At 47.0% G+C, this 24848-nt stretch overlaps 1 protein-coding gene across 2 annotated transcripts; it reads right to left on the bottom strand.

Annotated features, from left to right (window-relative positions):
* Positions 1–1145: 1145 nt before the first annotated feature.
* Positions 1146–24595, bottom strand: ARPC1A (actin related protein 2/3 complex subunit 1A). Of its 2 annotated transcripts, none has more exons than XM_081555903.1 (10): positions 24484–24595; positions 18156–18248; positions 16093–16197; positions 10789–11011; positions 8356–8463; positions 6550–6762; positions 4214–4334; positions 3825–4018; positions 2935–3025; positions 1146–1552 (listed from the first exon to the last, which is right to left on the bottom strand). In XM_081555903.1, exons 2-10 carry the CDS (start codon positions 18217–18219, stop codon positions 1514–1516), a joined length of 1158 nt encoding a protein of 385 aa, XP_081412029.1. In that variant the 5' UTR covers positions 18220–18248; positions 24484–24595; the 3' UTR covers positions 1146–1513. The 2 variants fall into 2 exon arrangements, with proteins under 2 accessions (XP_081412029.1, XP_081412030.1); XM_081555904.1 differs by having other exon boundaries at positions 4214–4289.
* Between the last annotated feature and the right edge of the window lie 253 nt (positions 24596–24848).

The raw sequence follows: 24848 nt of genomic DNA, 5'->3' as shown, positions 1-24848 counted from the left end.
TGGCACTGACTCCACGTGCTGCAGAATGCTTTCTCCTGTTGAAGTGCCAGCCGTGATTTTACAACCTTTGGATGGGCTCTGAGCCACAGTTTGAAAAACTGCTCCTGATCCTATTTCTTCCCTTTCTTTTTATGCTGCGCCACCTGCCTTGCTGGATCTTAGCTCCCCGACCAGGGACTGAACCCGTGCCCCTGGCAATGCAAGTGCAGAGTCTTAACCACTGGACTCCCAGGGAATTCCCTCCTCCCCTTTTCTGAATGGACCTAGTGGACTCCTTTTCTGTTGCTGCTGGAACAGCTCACCACAGATGGGGAGGAAGGGGGGTCCTTGAGACCACACAAGTGCCTTCTCTTTCAGCGCTGGAGGTCAGAGGTCCACAGCCCCCCTCAGTGGCTGAACGGGTGCTGGAGGCTTCTGGAGGCTCCAGGGGATAACCAGCTTCCTCTTCCAGCTCTGAGAGGCTGCAGCAGAGTGGATGCTACAGCAGATGGTCAGAGGCGGTGCCCAGGGGCCGGGATTCTCTCCGGGAGGGAAGTGGTGCTTCCTGTGGGTCAGCAGCAGGGCAAAACATGCTCTTTTCAGAACATGACGATGTCCTTTGAGAACACAGTTACCCGCATTGTCTTAACAGTACTAGAGTCGTATGGGAATCACTGCTCCACTTCTGGGCACACGGCCAGGCCATGCTCAAGGCTGCGCTGTATTCATTTTCCCCGCCAGTCAGTTTTTCTTTGTTGCACCTCTCAGGAGTCTCAGCCTTGAAATGTCAAACTTGGCCTCTCCTTATGATGAAGATAACTGAGTTTGGGTACAATAATCTCTAAACCAAAATGACAATTTGTGCTTTTTCTCTCCCACTGCACACCTTGCCCCCCACCACACCCATGGGGAAGAGGCTGTTCGGCAGAGGGAGGTCTGTCTATCATCTGTAAATGAGCTGGGAACAGGGCGCCTCCTCTGCCCAAGTCCTGCCCGGCTAAAGACTGCATCTGAGACATGGTTCTTTTGGTTGAAGGGTGTACCAGATGGCTCGATTTAGGAAACTCAGTCTAGGATTCCACCCCTAAAACTCACTAGTCTGACAAAGAATTCACCCACATTTCCCTACTAAAAATGCAAACAGTATAAGGAAAACAAAACCAAAAACATATTCAGTGTTTTTATTTAATTTTTTTTAGCAGACAATTTACATACCTCCCCACCCCTTCTTTTAAGTTAGTGTTGACAACGTTCCATAATAAACTACTTAAAGAGAAGCTTTGGTCAAGAATGGAATGAAATTGCAAAACAAAACAACCCCCCAAACAAAACCCAAATCACTGCTGCTTTAAAAAAACCAACACTTTCACCAATTATATTCAAACAAAACACACAACGAGGTTTGCGCCATGTGCGTCTTTAGTGTTTCCTGGCGGCGGGGAGCGGGCTCCCCTCCCCGTGCGAATGGCGAATGGCGGAGCTGCCCCGGCGCAGCCGGTCCGTCCTCATGCTGGGTCTGGAGGCTCACTCAGCTTCACATTATCCGAAGACCCTGGATGGAAGACTCTAAGGTCTGCGGAGCGGCGGGGAGAACACAGATCATCACTGGGGACTGGCCAGCCCGGCGTTTCACCCACTACCCCACCTCCCTCGGAGACCCGGACTCGCCAGGGCAGGGCGCCCCCTGCTGGTCCTTCCAGGCCGTGCACTGCCTCGTCCCCAGGCCCCGGCCCACAGGCTCCGGGCACACCCCGGGAGGGGCTTAGGGGGCACGTATGTACTTATCACCTGTGTCGCCGGCCCCGCATTCTAGTGCCCTGATGGCAGGCACTCCCACGTCTGTAACCCCCACGCAGCCAGTCGGGTACACAACACTGAGCGTGGGCTCAAAGGGGGACGGATCACGGAGGAGGACGTGCGCAGCACAGGAGAGGCAGGTTGGCCGCAGGGATCAAAGGAGGACGGCTACCCGCCCAGGTGGAGATAATTACACAAGTGCGGATGCCCCAAAGCAGGCGAAGGGAACAAGGGGGAGAGACTTGTAGGGGCAGAAACATCAATCGTCGTGGAAGCCCTACAGGCAGCGCCAGAGTTCTGTAAACGTTTCACTTCTGGAGGTTCGGTCCGCCTCTTCTCCTCCGCCACCCGCTTGACCCCAAAGCTGGAGGCTACAGAGGCCTCCGGGGTTTGTCCCTCACTCACAATGCCCCTCCATCCGGCCCCCTAAGCCCCGCTGGTCCAGAACCTCCTGGCCACCCCCCACCATAGGTGGAGGCACGTCCGAGTCACTTGTTCACTAGACCCGGAGCCCAGGCCGCCCACACGTCATAGCGGGTTCCTCTCCCAGTGGGTTCCAGAGTCGCCCCGCTGCCCACAGACATGCTAGGCTCCTCCAGGGGCCTCTGCCCAGCCCACTGTGCCCCCCACAGCCCAGACCACTCGCTACCTGAAACCCACCCCGCCTGAAGAGCCCGCTCAGGCAGTCTGTGCAGCGCCCCCCACCCCACACTCCCCAGTGGGAACACAGGCGCTGATTTCTCCCCACCCAGCTCCCCAACCCCGTCCCCCTCTCTCTCCCGCCAGATGAGCCCTTCCAGGGCCTTCATGGCCAATCCTCTGGGCCCGGCACCCGAAGGCTGGCAGCGAGTGCTGGTCAGAGGAGTTGGTGTGGATCATAAAAACATAGCTACAGAGTTCAAACAGGCTGGGCCCAACCCCGGGCCCGCCACGAAAGCAGCGCTCGGCTTCCTGTCGGGGACTCTGTGGACACCCAGGAGAATGTACGACGCCTCGGTGAGACAGAGCGGCTTTCTCCTGCCAACAGCCCCCGGGGGCAGCCCACTGCACTACTCTGCCCTGCGCTGCGGGTGATGGTTGCGTTAGAGGCACGGGGAACAGTCTCCTCACAAGAGTTTAAGCACCAGTGAGATGTGTTCTGAGAGGTATAGACAATACCTTGAAATCCCAAATGGTCATGGCTCCGTCAATGCCGGTAGTGCAAAATTTGCGACAATCTTGCTTGTCCACCTCATAAATAGACACTTGACTGAAAAGAAGCACAAGCACGAGAGACTGTGAGGGACGTGGTGGAAGTGAACTCCAGCCTTCCTAGAAGCGTAGCAGCATTTTCAGGAAACAAAGCAGGAAACATACCAGTTCCTTTAAGCTGTCTGTGGATATTCGTCTGTGGCAACCTGACTCAGAAAAGACTCAGATGAATTCTACTACCGGATATCCAGAAAAGAAAGACTGCCAAAAGGGAAACGTTAAGGATGGGTATTAACCTCAGGGATGTAAAGAGAAGCAGGGCGATCCGGGCCAGGGTGCGCCCCGGGGGGAGCAGGGGGCCGGCATGGCCACAGTCAGGACGCGCTTTTTGAACAAGCTAGAGGCCTCGTGAGGCACGACTGAAATACACCTGGTTCCTTAGGTCTACCTGCTGCTGCTGAGAAATCTAACTCAACGATCTTACTTGTGCACATTATTTGAAATCTAGGATTGAAATGACAACTACAGCTACTTTTCAGACAGGGCACAACTGACCTTCCTGTTGGGTGCTCCCTACTAGAGGAATATGTTTCTGAGAAAGCAAGACTCAGAGGGGCTGCCTGAGGGCAGGGCCTGTGCTCTGCGTGTGGAACGCCTGGAGGACAGACTGACTATGGGGTACGGGTGGAGCTCGCTCTCTGTGACAAGCTGGAAACAAGGGCCTGCAGTCAGGAAGCTACAGACTCCTCGTCACCCCGATCCTGAAGGGTGGCCTGGGCCAGAGGACACAGACCATCACGGGACCTGTCAGGAAACAGAGGGGAGCGGCGCCCCTTGGCGGGCCGGGCGGCACCTACGTAATGCTGTTCTGGTGCAGCGTCTCCAGGGCCGTGTTGCGGTCCTCGGTCGTGGCCCGCTTGTCCATGTTGCGGAAGCGCTCCATGGCCGACATGTTGCGCTGGATGCTCTGTTTGGGGATGTCCAGCTTGGAGACGAAGGTCAAGCAGCCACGGTCGTCGTAGTTAAAGAGCATGGGGCAGCAATCGTGGCCCTGAAACGGGGGAGCGGTCAGGCGGGGTGGGGGGAGGCCACCCACCAGCTCCCCCAGTGGAACGGTCCCACCACGGAGGCCTCTCGAGCTGTTGCTTCTACGAGGCTGCTGTTCCCTGTGCCCGGGCGCACAGCCTGCTCCTGGTCTCAAGAGTGAAACGCAGGGCACATGAGGGGAAACAAGAGAAATACTTACAGCAGCCACGACGCTGTTCTCCGAGACGAACGACACGCTCAGGAAGGGCAGGAACTCCGTCTTCAGAGTTGAGACCCTGACGAGAGCACCTGTTAACGCGCTGGAAGGGGCCATGCAGCCTCTTCAGACACAGGGGTGACAGAGGACACATTCTCAAGGGGCGTCACAGCGTGAAGGACAGGCCCTTCGTAACAGAAGCCCTGTGGGGACTGCCCTGGCGGTCCAGTGGCTAAGACCGTGCTCCCAATGCAGGGATCCCCTGCAGGGAACTAGATCCCACATGCCACAGCTGAGCCCCTGCGTGGCCAAGTAATTAAAGTAAATATATATATATATATTTTTTAAAGAAAAGCCCTGTGACCTCCAGCAATCTCCAGCCCCGAGGTGACCTGCAGCAACAGGGGCCTCTGCCCCTCTGGCTGTGCCCACCCCTCCTGGTGCTCTACCGCCTTGGTCCCCTGCCCACCTGAAGTCCACCCTGATTTCTGAAACTCCGCCTGAGTTTCATCACCTCCACAAGCATCTTTCCTGCACCACTGAGGCCTGCAGGGCTTCCCCTCTCTCTGGCCTCCTAGCGCTGACTGTCACTGTCACTCACAACCGAAGGCCGCTCCCTGACCCCGTCCTCATCTCTGCTCACAGGGGCTCCTAGCAGGCCGGGACCACAGACATTCGTGGAAGTCTAGTCTGTGCTTGTCAGGCAGCGGGGCCGCCGCTATGGCCACTGACGAACAAAACACAGGGTTGGCCGGCCAGGACCTCACACGTGAACGGGCCGTGTGTGTGTGTACACGTATGCTTCGTGGTCATCTGGCCAAGAGATGATACAGATGCAGCAGCAAATGCGCTGACTGATGAAGCAGGATTTTACGCATCAGAAATGCACCGTGCTTGTGCTCAGTTGTCGTCTGATTCTTTGTGATCCCGCGGACTGCAGCCCGCCAGGCTCCCTGTCCATGGGATTTTCCAGGCAAGAACACTGGAGTGGGTTTCCATTTCCTTCTCCAGGGGCTCTTCCCGACCCGGGGATCAAACCCGCATCTCCTACACTGGCAGGAGGATGCTTTACTATTGAGCCACCAGGGAAGGATCACACGGCTCCATGGGAAAGACACCCCTGCAACCTCCAACTGCCTCCTCCGCCAGCAGGACTGGTATTGGATTAAAGCCCTAACACCTCATCGGAGGCTTTCCTGTGGCTTACCTGGCTCTTACTACATGAAATACTTATGTCTGAGATGGAGAAGGGTGGAGGATGTAATCTGATTTGCAGGGCCAGGAACGGCAAACAATAAATCAGTAGGACGGTAGACAGGGGCTTGTCATGAGCATTTGCTCAGAGCTCATTATGCATTACAGTAAACTCTACAGAAAGCAAGTAGCCATGACATCAAAATATGACTGAAGGACAAAGCAAATTACGGTACAGAATGTACAGCATAATCCCATTGTAGTTGAAAATGAAAAGATGTATGTCTATATATGTGCAGAAAAATCGTCTTGAGGATGATGTGACTTAGGATGGGGTGGGGTGTTTAAAAAAATTTAAAAACAACACAAAAACCAACCAGTTCAATCCAAGTAGCAAAAAAGACATTCTTTTTGAAATGTCACTTTGTTGCCGTCCTGGGGCAGGGGGAGTCAGATGTGACTGGTTCCCGGAACAGGGTGACCGGTCAGGAAACCCTTCTAGGTGGGTTCCCTCTCGCTGCCAAAGGAAAATTTGCACCAGGAAAGAACTGAGATTCATAAGCGGAAAGGACTGCGGTCATCCCCTCTCCCCCTCCAGACACAATCAGCAGACATGAGCTCTGAAGGATGCCCTCCACCCTCCTTGGGGCTGAGCCAGGGCCTCCTCTCCCTGAGTCCCTGCGATCCAGGCCCCTCCAGCGTGCACCCTGGGTGGGCTGGCTCCCAGGGGTCAGGCGTCACCGAGGCCCGGGGTGAATGGAGCTCCGCTTACCGACCGCAGAGAGGAACATGTCCCCCACTTCGTCTAAGGCTGTGGGACGACACTCACGTGCTGTGAGGGATTCTCAGGGACGGATTAACTGCCACCCAAAGGAACTCTGGGACCAGGAGCAAACCAGGAGGCTCCTTCGGAGGATTCATGATGGGCATTTCCATTAAGAAGTGGAGAAGGGAGACCTGAATCTTCAAAATCGCCCCAGATGGACCATCTAAACGTGTGAAGGTGACTTTAAAGGCTGCCATGCAGCCCGGTTGGGAATTTCATGTTCGTGTCCTGCACTTCCACCAGGGCGGGCAGCCTCAGGCTAGCTGCACAGAGACCCCACGCCGCTCCTCGGAAAGCCCAGACAAAGGCTAACACTCACTGCACGCTTTTTGAGGCCTCGGCAACGGACACGGTGCTGTCGTGGCTGACCCAGGCCAGGCAGCTGCCGCTGGCCGAGAAGCTGACCCCGTGCACCCAGCCGCCCGTGCCGCTGCCACCGAACTCAGACATCAGCTGACCGAAAGGCATCTTGCTGCCCCAGGGCGTGCTGGCGGGCTTCTCATCCACTTCTTTAATGTAGGCAGAAAACACTCTGTGGTTTAAGGGCAGGGAGAGAAGGAAAAAGGGAATGAAAACATTCATACATACTACTAGAAAGAGGCCACGGGCAGCCGCTGTCAGGTGCCCCAAGACGCAAAGGTACTGACTCAGTAAAACCAAAACCCGACGACGGGCAAGTTCCCACATGCGCCTCTCGAGAAGGAGAAGGTTCGGCGGGCTGCCTGTGCGTCAGTTCAAGTGTGGCCTACGTCACGCGAGGCACCGCTCTTGGGGCACAGCATCCGCAAGTGATGGACACAGAAGCCCTTCCCCTCCCCTCCTGGAGGGCGTCTGAGGGAGGACCGTGCTGTCCTGCCTGCCCACCGCCTGCCCCTCCCCAGTCCACGGGGGACTCTGCTAAACGAGGCTCTCCGCCCTCATTCTCAACAGCAGCAGTCCAGGAAGCCCACACGGACAAGCTGGAGGACAGAGGAAATGATCTGCCGCCCTGCAGTAAACCGCCGGTACTAACTCACTTGAAGAAAGAAAGGGCCAACCCTAGAGAAAGCCAAGGGTGGCCAGGGAGGCTGAGGGGGCAGGCTCCCTGGTGTCACCCTCAGGACGTCGTCCAGCCTTGCTGGCAGGTCTCCTGTGGGATGAAGGCGGCTCCTTTACAGCCTCAGGTCATCGGTCTCCTCCTCTAATTCCAAGACTTAATTCGGTGTGTGAGGATGTTCTGACCCAGACGTGGGGAGCAAAAGGGCTGGAGAACAGCTGGGAGTCAGTCCTTCTAGACCTTTCCACCCTCCAGTGCTATTTCTTTGTACGGCTTCTCTTTGAAAACTTCTGAACCCTAAAGACTGCTACACTGCTTCTCAAGTAGAAGGGCCAGTATTTTCCCCAAAGCACCTGATGCTACCATCCTCTCATCCCACAGCCGAATTCTTATACACATCCTTAAAAAAACAAACCAAAAGCCCTTGGGTATTCTTGGATATAAATCACTAGACGGGTTTTCTGGAACGTTTCCACACAGTTTACTAAAGAAAGCTGCACCCCATCTCCCAACCCACGAACCAGCAAATAACGAAGCAACATTTATTTGCTTTTCTTTTGGCTAAAGTGTGGGGGGGAAGCCTTCTTGATAAAGAACAGCTTTAAAAAGCAGTTACATCATCTGATCCTTAAAGCTCTCAGCAAAGTGGCCCTGTTTCTTCCAGCCCCGTGCTCACGACAAATGAAGCACTCTAACTGAGAAGAACCGAGCAGCGCCCTGTTCAGATCTGCTTTGCTAATCTCAGCCTCACTCTGGAATGTGCCGAGTCTGCTGCCAGGGCTGTGAGATGAGAAACGACCTGTGGGGGCGGGGGACCCTGCACCTGCGCCCCCCACCCCCCGCCCGGGGATGCTCTTCCTGGTTTGGCCCCTGCAGCCCCTCCACCTGCCCCTCCTTGCCCTCTTCTTTCTGCCTCCTGATTTCTGCGTCTGCTGGCGCTCCTTTTCTAAATCACAAACTCCTGTGATCTCTTGAGTCCCTCGTGGGGCCCGGCACAGTCCCTTACAAAGGAAAGGAACCGCACAAACACTTGCTGAAGGATGGAGAACGAGGAGCTGAAGGCTGCTGCCAACCCTCGCCTGCTCCCACCTGCATTTGAAGTCACAGGATCCCGCGGCCAGCAAGACGTTGTTGGGATGCCAATCTAAGCTGAGGACCGTGGAGCGGATGGGCTTTTTAATGTGCTTGCTCACCCACCTACAAAAGGAGAAAACCCATTTCAGTTTACCCATGCATCAAGTAACGGTCCTCAAATGACCCAGCTACACAGGGTTCTCACACGGCCGCCAGGTCTGCTACTGGAGGGGAGGTGCGTTTATAAAGGAAGAGAGGACGGGGCACCCTCAGCGGCCCTTCTGCTCTCCTGTCTTTCAGGCTTTGGCATTTTCACTGGAACAGATGGTTCTGAGTTTCCCCGGCTACCAGGGGATCCTCGTCAGTGAGTGTCTTTGTAGATTAATTCTGGTACCACTCCCCCCACCATGGACTTTCAGATTACATGTGACTCTAACCTTGGGAATAAAAACGGAGGTTTGACATCACTTAAATTTTTATTACAAATAACTCAGTGATTTGTTCCTTCATTTTGGGTTAAGTTTGGGTTGGTTGTAAAATAGTTTAATTCCCTTTCTAAGTCTCTGAAGATGCAAATTTGTTTTTTCACAGAAGAATCAAGAAATGAGTAGAACCTCTTGCTGAATATGAGCCTCTGGTTAATTCTCTGTGCATGCCTGCTAAGTCGCTTCAGTTGTGTCTGACTCTTTGCAACCCCATGGACTGTAGCCCACCAGGCTCCTCTGTCCATGGGATTCTCCTGGCAAGAATACATAGGAGTGGGTTGCCATGCCCTTCTCCAGGGGCTCCTCCTGATCCAGGGATTGAACCTGGGTCTCCGGAGACTCCTGCGCTGCAGGCGAATTCTTTACAGCTGAGCCACCTGGGAAGCCTAATTCTCTAGCTCTACTCAAAACATTATGGACTTCCTTGGTATTCCAGTGATCGAGACTCCTCCTTTCCAATGCAGGGGGCATGAGTTAAATCTCTGGTCAGGGAACTAAGATTCTACATGCCAAAAAAGATAAAAAAAAAACAAAAAACACAACCCCGAAATAGTTCATTTATATCTAAGATCAGTCATTATTCTGGCCTAATTCAATTTCTGTCCTTAAACTGCTGCTTAAAAACCAATCCCGTTCTGTTACTCAGGAGCTGGGAGACTCACTCTTGAGCTGAATGCTAGGTCACTTTTCTAGAGAATCTTTCTCAGGGGGCCTTTCTGGAAAACAGACAGCGTTCTGACGTGTTTTGTGCCAGTTATTTTACATTAAAGGCCTTTAGAGGTTTTTTAGAGTACTTGCATCCCACCAATGAAATACTGTGCCATAGCTGAGACATTGCACTGAACACGCATCTTGTTCAAGGGACAATACTGTGTGCTACAGTTAAGCCCAATTTACCTGCACTGAAACTATTTTTCAATGAATAAAAATGCCAAATCACTCAGGTTGAAGGCTACCCAGGAAAACAGCTGCTTCTCCTCTGTTACAGTGAACCTTCTGAACAATTTCTTGCGGGCAGTATTTTGTTATCCTTATTTTAACAGGTGCTTGAAAGAAACGCCGCCAGTCTTTAATTCATAATTCAGTTTTGTTGTAAATTCACAGACGATCAAAATTTCTGAGGTTTTATTAAACTACAAAATGTAATATGATCATCCCTTCCTTTCCTTGTTTCAGACAGGGACACATGAAGAATACTGTGTACTCGGCTATTTTTAGTACAAACACAAACACTGCCAGTTTTGCACTAAATGACAATTCCATGTTGGAGGGTATTTACCATCCTTTCTGAACACGTGCCAGGGAAAGCAGTGGTTTCCTTATCAAAGTGAGCAGGGAGGAGTAGTTAAAGTCAGTTACTTAGCCATAAAATAAACCCCGGTATTTTGACGGGCTCAGCTACGAGTGGTTTACAGTATAAAGAATGTACAACAGGCTGATTTATTTCTGAGATTTTGCTCAATTTTTACTTCAACAGTTTAGATAAGTAAAATGTTATACCAGGACACAGATTTCGTTAGCAAACTTTAAAGACAGAAGGATACTGCTATCTGTAAGAATTCTAGATATTTTAAGTCAATAGAAATAGGGAAAAAACTATTCCTTATGGCATGGGGACTCTTTCAAGTTTATGATTTATATATCAGGGTGAGAAACTGCAATGTCAACAGTGCAGAGTGAGAAGAATCGTAGCATCTTAAAGAACAAACAAGTTAGGAGATCAGAACACGGAAACTACAGCTTGGTATTAATGTGAGGAAGATGTGAGACTGGACTTGTACTCAGAAGAAGGGAAAATGCTCAGAGAGAATGGAGAATTTCAGAGGAACAAAACATCTCTGGAGGTGGAAGAGCTGATGTTATAGTTAAGCCTGTACCCAGTGCCTCAAGAAGTCACCGAGGACACAGCAGTCCAAACGTACAATTCCACAGACAGAAATAAAAACACTCGGATGGTGCTCACCAGTCATTTTCAGACTCGAAGTAACAAACGGAGATGAGTCGTGCTCCACTGCCCACGGCAAATTTGTTCTCTAGTGGGGACCACTTGACGAAAGTGGCCGCCCGGTTAATTCTCAGGATCACTAGGGTTGGCTTCCAGACACCATCCTTCTGACTCCAGACGTAGGCGTTGCGGTCGGCCCCGCAAGTGACGATGCGGTCACTCCTCGGAGCCCAGTCGATACCTGCAAGTGAGATATGGTGGGCATCTACTCCGCCTGGCCAGCAACAGCAGACGGGGCACTGGCAGGTGGGCAGGGCTGGAGGTGGGCCTGGGACCTTCCTCCCGAGCCCATCCTTCCCCACCGATGGTCCTGATCACCAAGGCAAGGATGCTCCTCTGCAAAGTTCTATAACTCAGGATCCTCCGGAGGCCAGGCAGAACAGAGCTTTATAACTGTGGAGCTTACAAACCAAGCAGGGGCATTCTTACCACCCAATCCCATAGCTTTAGAATTCTGCTTTCTTCCGTCATTATCAGACTGGTTTTTCCTTTTGGTCTGAAAGTACCTTTACTCATGCAGTAACAGACCTAGGTTGTTAACTGAAAGTCTGCAATATGACATCCAAATAAAACAACGTACAGGGTGAATGACCTTCAGTATAGAGAGGGGAAAATATAAATTGTGATTCTTCTGAAGGTTGCTGTTATTTCAACTAACCAAAATACCTTTCCTGTGTGATACAGGTTCTGTGAGAGTCTTTGAGTGTCTTTGTATCCAAACCAGGACAAGACCGAGACAGAGTCAGGGCTGCTCATGCTGTCAGCTGTGTCCGACTCTTTGCGACCCCACGGACTACAGCCCGCCAGGCTCCCCTGTCCATGGGAGTCTCCAGGCAAGAATACTGGAGTGGGTTATCATGCCCTCCTCCAGGGGATCTTCCTGACCCAGGGATCCAAGCTTCCTCTCTTAAGTCTCCTGCATTGGCAGGCAGGTTCTTTACTACTGGTGGAACCCTAGTACCACCTGGGAAGCCTCTATGAAGGATCCCAAAGCCAAAGTCAGTTTGTTATACACCAAGAGTAAAATCTGCTATGACTCAGTCATTTTATACTTACTGATGAAGTATTTTCTATAAATATAATTTAACATTAAAGTTACAGAAATACCACTAATAAATTTTTACTATAGGTATTTCCCTAAAAATAATCAACATCCTTAACATTTATATGAAAAAATAAGAATCAAAGTCTCCATTAGTCATAAATCGCAGTGACTTTAGGAGTGTGAGGAGTTTATATTCACTCACCTACCGGAGTAGTCAGTTCAAATATTCATACCACTAAAGGGAAAAAGATGGGGAGTGTCTTCTCAGTGATGTGCATTTTTTATTTAAAATCCATCCATGACAGGATAGCTTTGCAGCCCTCTTATTAGATTTAAATTTTTATTGCTAACTACAAAAGCAAACCCACAAACCCACATATTATCACAAGATACACATCACAGTGGGACGTACTGGAAAGTAAAAAAAGCCCTACTTCTACTCTCACATCTACACATGTTCCTCCCTCAAAGGACACTAATATCATGGCAAACATCTTCTTCTGCTTTCAGTACATTAGCAGTGGTTATACGTTATGTTAGAGCACTGATCTCATCACAAGGATTTCTCAAAACATCCCTTTGCTGTATGTTTGGTTTCCAACCACTTATTATTAACAGAACAGATAAAATCGGCATGAACATTAAGGCACATACCTTTGTGCTCTCGTTAAAATGATCTATGATAAATTCCCAGAAGTGTAATGCAAAAACACATACTTGTTAAAAAGTGAGGAAGCCAAATGGTCATTAAAAGGCAAGCTGTCATCTCTTGCTAATTTAATGCTGCATCTTTTTTTTTTTCCTGTTTTCCTGCCATCAGAAGACTTTAAAAGAAAAGGAGTCGAGCATCTGTCCTGTTTTTCCTTTACAAACTGTATCTCAGGATAACCAGACAGTAGGTGAAGGTAAGCACCTCTTTTATAAATGCATCCCAATTAATAGAGAAGAAATGCTAGAGAATATTACCATGGTACAGCCACTTCTAAATTAATGGACAGGGGAAAGATCATCAACAGTTGCTAACATCACAGAAAGAAAGATGACCAGACGTTATGTGCCTCTTTCATGAAGGTGCCATCTCCTATCTTCAACTAGCGAGTCACAGGAAACATAGGACGAAGAAGTATGTGAAACACCGAGCGCGTGCAATCTGCAAAACCAGGCTCTGGACAACACTGCAGGACAGACAACCCGATTTCTCAATTTTCTTAACAAATAAATGGCAAAGGAAAAGAAAAAAGGAACCCATAAACTTGAGATGTATCAGTTAATCACAACCATGTGTGTACCTTATGAGGATGCCAATTAAAACAGTTGACGCTTGTATTGGTTATTGTTTGAAGAATCCTTATCTTTTAGAGACAGGGACTGAAATATGAGATGATGCAATGTCTGGGACGTGCTTGAAAACGGTACAGGAAGAAGGAAAGTGAGTTGAGAACAAGACTGGCTACCAATTGGTAATTGTTGACTCTGAGTGATGGGTATATAGGGGCTCATTACATTACTCTTTTATCTGCCAACTGTTTAAAACTGTCCACAGTAAAATCTTTTTTTTTTTAAGAGATGGTGATCAAATATTTAACAAAAAGAATAAACTCAAAGAAAAATACCAGAACTCTGCTATCCTTTGATGCATGCCATACTCTTTTCCTCTGTATTACTGAGCAGATTTTTCTTCTAAAAAACTTCAGAGGGGCGTTTTCTTTTTCCATAGTTACTATCTCTCTGAGAAAGTATGTTTGATCTTTGGTCTCCTGCCACAGAGTTATATTTAGACTTTTCCAACAACAGTTTTTTTTCAGATCTAAAAAAGAAAAATGTCATTTGAGCATCTGGACAGAAAACAGGCCCAAGTTCAAAGGATTCCAAAGGAGAAGCAGGGGAGAGAAAGGACATAACTATTTCACTTTCTTGGCTAGTTCTTTGGTCTTTCATCTTGGCCTTTTCTCATTTTTTCAGTATTTCCTAATGCTAATATTCCAATTTAAAACATGAGTGTGCTTATTTTTAGGCTGCAAGGCCACCAGCAAAGGGACTTAATGGAAATAGGCCAAACCTCATAGAAATAAGGCCGTGGGAAAGAAACAGCAACCAAAATAGAAACTATGTCTTTGGTGCTGGTGTCAGTTGGCCCCTGACTGGCATCACACACAAATCACTGATCAAAGCCAGAAGGGACAGTCATGAGTTTTTGCTGGGGACACAATCTAAGGGGTGCAGAAGGTCAAAATATGCTGTTTTTCTCTGAGGGGGGAAGGATATCTTTATGCTAATCAGAATCAGAGGCAAAACTCAAAGATCCCAATTAAAAAAAAAAATTACCATCAGTCCCTGTGCTGCCCACTTAAGCGCAAAAATTACTGCAAGGAGAAGGGAGACCCAAGACAGACGTGAGAAATTTGTAATTAAAAATGTATGGAGAGTAAGTTTTGATGTGCTTGGCCAAATTGTTGAAAGCAAGAGGCTGAATCACTCAGCCAGAAAACAGGATAAAAAAGAAACTACAGTAGTTAAGGGTCAAAGAATAAAGAGTTCTTCCCGAACACAGCAATAAGTGAGTATGTTTTTTAAAAAAAGCCGTCAGATAGGATTTCCCAGCACAGTAATACATTCTCTTGAAATCTGGCAACAAGAAACGGTTCACTAAGTTCTGAAAACCTTTGTAAAAATTCTCCGTTTTTCTCTCTCCTTTACTTGACGCTTCCTTAACAACACTGCTCTGATGTTACCTTTCCCCAGCTATTCATTGACAGTTTTCATCAAAGATGAACGTTACTGCACACTTAGGAATCTGCCTCAGAACCAGCGCTTTAAGATCCAGTCTTTTACAAATTGACAAGAAGAAAAGACACAAAAATCCAATGGAAGAGCAGTTAGGAGTTATGAACAGTGAAGTCATGAAAAAGAAAACCCGGGTGGCTAATAAACAGCGGCTCAACCTTTCTATGAACCAAGGAAATGCAATTCAGAGAGAGACCGCCACTCACTCATCGGCCTGTCCGACCCTATGGAGCCTGGGAAGACCAGCTCTCCTGTCAGGGTGGATGGGATGAAGGCGAGCTGAGGACACCTGGCGAGTGCAGCAAGTCTCCCAGAGACAAGCATCCCCTCTTGGACGGAGATCTTCCCAGGCACACTCAATGCAGCACTCCAGTGTCACAAGGAAAAAGCGGAAACAAATGTTTTCCGGTGCAGGAATGAGTAAACAAATGAGGTACGACATGCTAACCAGCGGGTAAAAGGAATCAACTGGATCTGCCTCCACCTACATACTTCTTCCCTGGTGGCTCAGCTGGTAAAGAATCCATCTGCAATGCGGGAGACCTGGGTTCGATCCCTGGGTCAGGAAGAGCCCCTGGAGAAGGAATGGCTACCCATTCCAGTATTCTGGCCTGGAGACTTCCATGGACTATTCCACGGGGTCGCAAAGAGTCAGACACCACTGAGTGACTTTCACTTTCATCAGCTCAATGCACATGAGTCTGAGCAACCTCCAGGGACAGTGAAGGACAGGGGAGCCTGGCGCGCTGCAGTCCATGGTCTCAAAGAGTTGGACACGACTGAGTGATTGAGCAACAACACATACACATGCAAGTGAAACCATTAAAAACAGACTGGGACAGCATCCTACCAAATCTCAGACTGCCTTCTGGGCGACAGGAATGGGAACGGGGGTGAGAGGGAACGTTACCATTATCTAGAATAACACTTCTTATAATCCAATCTTTAGTTTCTCAAATTTTCTGGCACAGGAAAAAAGATAAACAGCGGCTAACTCTGGGTGGCAGGAATATGGGTATTTGTTACACCCCTCTTTGTCCTTTTCAATATTTTGGAATGTCTTCCTCACCCCAAAAACAACATACAGGAAAGCTCTGGAAGACACGGCGTTCCCTCAGGACTTGCGAACACGGCTTGGCTGGCAGTTTCACCCAGCTGACGTGCTGTCTGGTTTTCGCTTTCATGTCTCATCTAAATCTAAGCTGTTTAGTCCCCAGAGGTTGTGTTTTCAGTAACACTAGCAGAGTTCTGTGTACCAGCAGGGCTCAGAGACACACTTCAAAACCAAGGTCACTATTAAGATTTTTTCTCAAATTTTCTAAAGACAGCTCAGTAAATGCTGCACGACTCTGAGTAGGGTGGCTGACTTACTTTACTAGGCTCTCTGTCTACACGAGTGTGCTGTGCTGGGCCCAGGCGACCTCTCCTTTTACCTGTGATGTGTCCATTGTGTTCCTTGAGTTCATGGGCTTTCACCCACTGGCCCCCGTTCTTCTTATAGATGTGGACTTCGTGATTATTGGGGCTAAGGGCGATCTCTGGGGAAAAAAGTCAAAGGTTAATATTTGAACTTGTCACCAAGAAAGCTATCTGTTCCAGTGGGCTTTTTTTTTTCAGGCTGTGCCGCATGGCTTGCAGGGATCTTAGTTCCCTGACCAGGGATTGAACCCAGGTCTTGGCAGTGAAAGCATGGAGTACTAACCACTAGATGACCAGGGAATTCCTACAGTGGACATTTCATTTATCTATTTATTTATTAAAAGAAATCTTTTTTTGGCCTCTCTGGGTGGCGTGTCAGGCAGCATGTGGGATCTTAGTTCCCTGACCAGGGACTGAATCTGCACCTCCTGAATTGGAGCATGACCACTAGACCACCAGGGAATTCCTGCAGTGAGCATTTTAAAAACAGACTGAAGGAAGGAACGGGAAGGCAGGTCTAGGAAACGGTTTCCAATATTGGCCCGTGAAGAATTCCTTTATTATTTTTACCTCTACTTGGAGCCCATATTTTAAAATGTTTTAAAGAGAAACTAAAAATTTCATTTTATTAGAAACATACACAACTGTCAATTAAGGATTCTAACCAGTAACAAACGCACACAACAAACACACACACAACACACACCACAACAAACACACACAACACACACACAACACACACAACACGCACACAACACTACTACACTTAATGGATGTAATTTTAGTCCACAGCAAAATATCTGACGTTTTAGTTTACCTGTCCAGTGTTACGAATGATAAATATTTAATTTCTGTAGACTTTCTGAAACACTGCAAATAGCTTGTAGGTTCTTATTATTGCTATCACGAACCGAAATAGGAACCACTAGTTTATTAAGGAAAAATATCTTTGATTCTACTGATAAAATAAATTGAAGTTTTTCTTTACAATAAAGCCAATATAAATCACAAAATACAAATCGGTTTTTAAGAGAAATCTCTTCGACCAATCTATAATATTAAGAATATACATATATAATGGATTTTTGAATTTATACGATATTTTTCTCCTCTCTAGTTCATCCGTTTTTAAAAAATAAAAATTGATTTCTCAGAATTAAAGTCTATGACCCAAACTTTAGGTCAATCATTTAACACCTCCCTCATCTATCACATCCCCTCTTCTTCACTCCTTAGGAAAGCCACATCTGTTTTAAAGATGAAACTATGGAATAAATACCTAGGTCTAAAATTCTAAGACTTTAAGTGCTGTCTGGAAACCAGTTACACATTTCTTTAAATTTCCAAGATGTGTGTAGGGATTTCAAAATCCAAATCCAAATTTAAACCTGAAAACTATGTTTCAGATTAGAAGGTGGCATAACAAAAAATCTGACTTAAGATACTGAGTATATCAACTAGTTTAAATCAGAAAAATTATAACTTGTGTTTCTATTAAACATAATTGGAAATACTCCAAAACCCTATTTTTAGATGGGACAGTAGAGACAGAATTATAGGAAACTAACCTATGAAGCTTTATGACGTGATCACAAAACAGAAGCTCTAGATTCACCATTCTGCCATGGTTCAAATATCCATATAGAGGCCCATATCTAGGTTTTCACTTTACTCAACAACAACCTGAAGTATACTGTTTATGTGCCAAAGATTTATTTAAAAATAAGAGCAAACTGGGACTTCCCTGGTGGTTCAGTGGCTAAGACTCTGTGCAGGTCACCAGGGTTCAATGCCTGATCAAGGAACTAAATCCCACATGTGGCAACTAAAGGTCCCACATGCCCAGCCAAACAAATAAATTCATTAAAAAAGAAAAAAGTAAACCAAGTCTGAATTGCTTTAAAAGAGATAGTGAAGCTATAGATTCAAAGTAATCCTTATCAAAATCCTAGCTCACTGACCTAGTTCTCTATGTCCCGTTTACATATGACATTGAAATATGTGATTGTTAAAAATGCCAACATCTAAGAGAATCAATGGTACCGAAATAAAAGAGCAAAGTCGATGGCATACTTACGGGTACGATCCCTGTTCCAGGCATGACAGGTGATTGGCTCCAGTAAAAACTGATGCAGGGACATTATTTTTAGTGTTTTCAAAAGATAGAAAGCTGCAACAAGAAATAGAAAAAAGCATTTAAAATAGTAGGCAACCCATATTTAAGTTGTCTGGGGATCCTGAAATGTTTGGGGGATAAATAAAACATTATTTTCTCATTAAAAGAGAATCAATGTCAATGTCAAATCTTAATCATTTAAATACAGTTAGCACTGTAACCACCATTGTGGAATTTATTCTGTCAAGGGTCATCAAAGGACTCTAAAACCATGAGTTAAGGACTGTTGGGGTATGAGATATTCACAGTCCCAAAAGACTATCCCTCAGATTATTTACTACCTGCAAACAGAAAAACATGCCTTTACAATAAAAAAAAAAAAATCTGTCAGTCACCACCTTAGCCAAGTAACCTATCTTAGTATCATTAAGTAGTGGAAGAATATAATCTGATGGGCTTCCGGAAGGGAGGCAGTTTGAAGTGCACACAGTTTGTAAGTAGTGACCACTTAATACTTGACCACTTAATACTTCCAAGAGAGCAAGAAGGGGCACTGTGAGTAACTGTGCCATGAAAACAGGACGCAGGGCTACCATGGAGCAGTCTGCTAACAAAAGCGATGCTGAACCTACCCAGGAAATATTTATGCCAAACATTTATGCTAAATCCACTCAAGACCTAGACGGAATTTCCAGTTTATGGGAAATAAAGGAGAGTGGACTTAGTTAAATAACATAAAGGGGAAACAGTTAAAACCAGAAATGTGTGCCATCCTATAAAACAACTGACCTGGACTATTCAAAAAAGGTGGGAGTCAGGGTGGGGTGGCTGTTTTAAAATTCTTTCTTTTCCCAGGTCAGGAAGCAACAGTTAGAACTGGACATGGAACAACAGACTGGTTCCAAATAGGAAAAGGAGTACGTCAAGGCTGTATATTGTCACCCTGCTTATTTAACTTATATGCAGAGTACATCATGAGAAACGCAGGGCTAGAAGAAACACAAGCTGGAATCAAGACTGCCGAGAGAAATATTAATAACCTCACATATGCAGATGACACCACCCTTATGGCAGAAAGTGAAGAAGAACAAAAGAGCCTCTTGATGAAGGTGAAAGAGGAGAGTGAAAAAGTTGGCTTAAAGCTCAACGTTCAGAAAACTAAGATCATGGCATCTGGTCCCATCACTTCATGGCAAATAGATGGGGAAACAGTGGAAACAGTGTCAGACTTTATTTATTTGGGCTCCAAAATCACTGCTGATGGTGATTGCAGCCATGAAATTAAAAGATGCTTACTCCTTGGAAGGAAGGTTATGGCCAACCTAGATAGCATATTGAAAAGCAGAGACATAACTTTGCCAACAAAAGTCCGTCTAGTCAAGGCTATGGTTTTTCCAGTGGTCATGTATGGATGTGAGAGTTGGCCGGTAAAGAAAGCTGAGAGCCGCAGAATTGATGCTTTTGAACTGTGGTGTTGGAGAAGACTCTTGAGAGTCCCTTGGACTGCAAAGAGATCCAGTCAATCCATCCTAAAGGAGATCAGTCCTGGGTGTTCATTGGAAGGACTGATGTTGAAGCTGAAACTCCAATACTTTGGCCACCTCATGAGGAGAGTTGACTCATTGGAAAAGACTCTAATGCTGGGAAGGATTGGGGGCAGGAGGAGAAGGGGACGACAGAGGACGAGATGGTTGGATGGCATCACTGACTCAATGGACATGGGTTTGGGTAAACTCCAGGAGTTGGTGATGGACAGGGAGGCCTGGTGTGCTGCAGTTCACGGGGTCACAAAGAGTTGGACACGACTGAGCGACTGAACTAAACTTTTTTTAAAAAAATCATTGAATTGTACACTTAGTTTTTAATACTTTGGCCTTGCTGCACAGCATGTGGGATCTTAGTTCCCCAACCAGGGACTGAACTCCTGCTCCTTCTGTTGAAAGCTCGGAGTCTTAACCACTGGACCACCAAGGAAGTCCCTGGGGGTGGTAGTTCTAGATTAAAAGAGCTATGAAAACCAAATTTGATAAATGAAACTTGACTGTAAATCTACATTTTTTAAAGTCATAAAATATATTTTGTAAAATAGGAAAAATTTGAATTTAGACTACCTATCACATAACATGGAATTACTTTCCATTTCTTAACCGTGATAATGTGTTAGTCGCTAAGTCATGTCCGACTCTTTGAGACCCCATGGACGGTACCTCGCCAGGCTCCTCTGTCCACGGGATTCTCCAGGTAAGAATACTGGAGAGGATAGCCCCTCCCTTTTCCAGGGGACCTTCCTGACCCAGGGATGGAATCCGAGTCTCTTGCGTTGGCAGGCAGATTCTTCACCACTGCACCATCTGGGAAGACCAACTATGATAATGGTTGGCCATAGGTAGGAGAATGTTCTGACTCTTAGGAGATAGAGATGAAGTCTTTAGGGATGAAGTCCTCTGTAACTTATTTTCATTCCTTCAGGACAACAAAGTAGATGTATAAAAGCGAATGTGGCAACACATTCTGGTGAAGATTAGGCAGGGGTTTGTTATTTATCCTCTAAACTTGTTATTGTAACTAAATGAAAAGCAGAGTTTGTGAAAAGTCATTAAATCAAAAATCGTATCAAATTCTCTATTTTACAGGCATCCAAATCCAGATAGACTGATGAAGCAACCTTTACCTGAAATGGGAGAAATTTTTTCAAAGCAGCCAGGCGCCCCGCCACCCCACCCACCGTCCCCTTAAAATCATTTCTAAGAGGCACTGTCACAGCACTGAAGATTCTATGCTTAAGTACAAGTCAAGTCAACTTAGGGTGGAGACAGACATGTGAGATAGGAATTCTGATGCAAACAGGAAATGAATGGGAAGGCCACTAGAAGGTTATGAGGTGAACAATAAGAATTCAGCAGACAAAGCAGCAATCAATCTCAGTGGAAAGCAAAGGAAATGCCTCTGCTAATTGTTGTAAAGGAATCCAAGGGTCAAAAAGAGATAAACATACCCTTAAATAAAACATCTGATATCTTTTTTTTTTAACATCTGATGTCTTGAACTGGCTGAGAAATGTCAGTGTTTTCCATTCTATTCTAAGAATGATGATATTTCGGTCATTAATCAAAAAACATTTATTTATTTATTTATTTATGGCTATGCTGGGTCTTCACTGCTGCAGGAGGGCTTCTCTAGTTGAGGAGAGTGGGTCATTGCAGCGCACAGGTCTAGGTCGCACAGGCTTCAGTAGTTATGGTGGCTGGGCTTAGTTGCTCCGTGGTACGTGGAATCTCCCTGGACCAGGGATCAAACCCATGCCCCCTGCATTGGCAGGCAGATTCTTAACCACTGGACCACCAAGGAAGTTCAAGATCATTTATTTTTTTTACTTGTACATGTTCTGCAAGTTGCAACTCACAGATGAAGTATCTAACTGAAAATTACATTTTTTTTTAATGAATTCAAGTGAGACTGCCTAAATTTCTTCAGAAAAATAAATTTCCAGATGCTCAGTGCTTCATTCTTTTTCTCTGATGCTTACCCATTACAAAAGGCCTTACTCAGTTACTCAAAATAACATTATATAAAGATATGTAACAAATATATCCTTAACTAAAAGCAATTTAGTTTATATGCCACATTTTGTAGGCTCATTTGTAAACTGAAAAAGAAATGACCTGCAAATTAATAATTTAATGTAAATCTCTACATGCAATAAAAGCACACATTTCATGTACAGTTAAAAAAGAAAAGGTGCAGAAAAAGGCTTTCTCATTCTAAAACTCAGGGTTATAAGCAATGGAGCAAAGCCTTCCAAAGAGGTAAACATTTACTCAATGGTATAATTAACTTCTAAAATTGCGCTTCTGATTTTGTTACATCATTCAGGTTCCATATTTGGACCTACACTCAGGACCTGTACTTCTATAACCATGTGGCTATTTTAAGTCTGAAGACAAGACAACATTCATGTTTGTCGAATTCGTAAGACCCACCAGTGAACACAGCATGTGTTCATGAAACTCAGTGAAAGTAGAATAATGACAGCTTGGGTTTTTTTTTTTCACCAAGAAAAAGAAACCTTCTGTCCTAGGGTGATAATTATCATTTCTAAACTGTGATTTCTACTTCAGTGAAATCTGGAAAGCTTGTCTTAGTGAGGATAGAGAGAAGAAAAAGGGACAGACAAAAAAGGTGATGACATTAACAAATTTCTACTGATGACCTTTTAATGGCCAGCATGGAGAAGGAGAGAATGACTTCTTTGTAGCACAATATGACTCCAGGGGATTCCTCCATCCCTCAGTTCCTTTCTCTATCACTTGAGTCATCTTGATGTTTGGTTAGCGATGGGCAGTGGAGCCAAGGGGACCTGGGTTTGAATCCTGGCTTTGACACACACTAGCCAGGAAACCCTGGGCAGGTCACTCTCTATCTCCAAAACTCATTTTTCTTCATCTGTGAAATGGACATAGAACTGACATCCCAAGGCCAGTGGTAGGAGGATTAAATGAGAGAACATGTGAAAGCATGTGGTTCAAAGCCTACCCCCAATAAACGCTCAATAAATGAGTTCCCTTTTCCCCTGTGATCCTAGGCTTTTGAACCAGCCCCAGAAATACACCCCAGGGAGTACCCTCTGAATTGGAAACACCTACACAGGCTTTACCTTCCTGGCCCTGGAGCTTTAATGTAATTGTACAGTAGGGATGTCAGTTACCTACTTAAGGTCAGTGTTCGAGACTGTGATTCATCCAGGTTTTAATTGCTCTCATCACCCAACCCAGCAATACCAGGTACTCTGACAAGGTCACCACACCCTCCACAGTGTTCAGAGACAGGTTCCAATTCCAGCCTCAACCAGCAGACTAAACCTCATTAGGCAGAACCTGTTTCGGCATAGGATTAGTTAACTAGATGGAATTACTGATCCTCTCCCTCCTAGCAGGAGATTTATCTTTCCAAGATGATCTCCTCCTTTAACTGTGATAAGCAGATGAATTAACCTTGGAAGGTCTCCGAATACTTTGAGGTAGAAGCAGCCACTTACACCTACCCCCTCACATGGCAAAAATATCCTCCTGAATGATACCCTCGCCTTTTTTTTTTTTTAAAGGTACCTGAAACACCCAGGGTCTATTGGATACTAAAAGGTTAGATTTAAAAACTGATTAAAGAAAGAGGGCAGAACTAGGATAATTTAGGTAATTTCGGCAAGGAGTTGAAATAAATAAAAGTAGGTTAGCACTGTCTTCTGATTCCAAAGCCCCAGTATGAGAACAGATGGCTTTATAATCAAAGATTCTAAACTACAATGTATTAAGGGCCTACCATATTCCCAGCAGTGGAGCAATACCGGTTTGGGGCCAGAAACATAAATAAATCTGACACTTCTCTGGTCCACAAATCTGGGGGGAGAAGGGTAGAGGAGGAAGGGAGGACACAAACACAGCGAATGTAAGAAGCACGAATAAAACTTAATTGAGCACATACTAAGGGACAGGGACTCTCCTAAGCAATTTATGCAAATAACCTCACTGGAGCCTCAGAAACCCCTTAAGGATCTTATTAATGTAGATGAGAAAACGGGGATTCGGACCAGCAATCTTCCCAGGGTCATCCAAGCAGTGGTGGTGCCGGGATGGGAGGGAGGCTGGGCAGTCCGACTGAAGGACTAGAATGAGAAAGTCGCTAAAAAAAAAAAAAAAAAAAAGGTTGCACGGAGGACTAGGAGCGCACGGGTGGACCGTGACTTAGGGCAAGGCGGCACTCAGGCGGGGAGATTCTTAAAGAACTCCGGGGAAGCTTCTTCTCAGGTTCGGAAAGGTTCCCCCTATAGCTGAAGGACGCAGGGCTGCCCTAGACAGGAACAGACATTCCAGGGGCGCTTACTACGAGCAGGGACCCTATTCTAGACGCTGAAGAAAGGAATGAACTGTGCCTCGCGACGCTCGATCGGGGGTGGGGCTTGGTGATCCCACTCACTACAATTTTAGCGCCTGTAATAAACGCCCACAATGGAAGCGCAGGAGAAGCAGTCTTTCATTCTGGCATCAGAGGAGAATCGGAACTTGAAAAATCGTTGAGAGAGGGATCTGGGCGTGTGGGGACCCCAGGGCTCGGCGGGACCCTCAGAGAACACCGCCTCCCCGCCCCCTCCCCCTCCCCCGGCCCGCCCCTCCACTCCGCCTCCGGGCCGCGCGGCCTAAGCCCCCGCCTTGCTGCCCCCGCAGGTTCAGATCGGGAGCGAGGCCGGGCCAGGGGAGGCCAGCAGGGCCCGAAGCTCGCCCCTGCTGCCCCTTACCTGGGATCGGGGCCGTCCGGACGGGCTCGGAGCGTTGAATTCGCGGACTCTGGTCAGTCGACGCGAACAGGCTCCGGCGGGCGCGGGCGGAGGACCGAGGCCCAGAGGGAGCGGCTGACAGATCCCGGAAGTGGTCACGGCGCCTGCGCGGCGCGGCGGCGCGGGCTGTTGGCGCACGCGCGCCGTTGGGCGCGCGCGCGGCGGGAAAGGGTCCGGCGGCTCTTCGGCAGTTGGCGTCGAGAGAGCGCTGGGAGCTGGTGGCAGGCCAGCGTGGACCTCTTAGAGCTTTCCTCGCAAAATGTCCGAGACTCGCGGACCGAAGTGTGGCGCCTTGGCGCTGTCACAAGTGCTTTGGTCACGGAATG

Source organism: Giraffa tippelskirchi, chromosome 13 (genome assembly GCF_054371585.1).
Source record: "Giraffa tippelskirchi isolate mGirTip1 chromosome 13, T2T-mGirTip1v1.2.pri, whole genome shotgun sequence".
NCBI classification, from domain to species: domain Eukaryota; kingdom Metazoa; phylum Chordata; class Mammalia; order Artiodactyla; family Giraffidae; genus Giraffa; species Giraffa tippelskirchi.
The sequence above is the reverse complement of the archived record's forward strand: the minus strand, read 5'-3'. Positions and strand labels throughout refer to the sequence as shown.

Coding starts and splice junctions, on each gene's coding strand:
- ARPC1A (XM_081555903.1), bottom strand. CDS start 18,219: ATGTCCCTGCATCAGTTTTTACTGGAGCCAATCACCTGTCATGCCTGG. Junction 16,198..18,155: donor CTGGAACAGGGATCGTACCC/GTAAGTATGCCA, acceptor TTTTTTCCCCAG/AGATCGCCCTTAGCCCCAAT. Junction 6,763..8,355: donor TCCTGTGACTTCAAATGCAG/GTGGGAGCAGGC, acceptor CTTAAACCACAG/AGTGTTTTCTGCCTACATTA.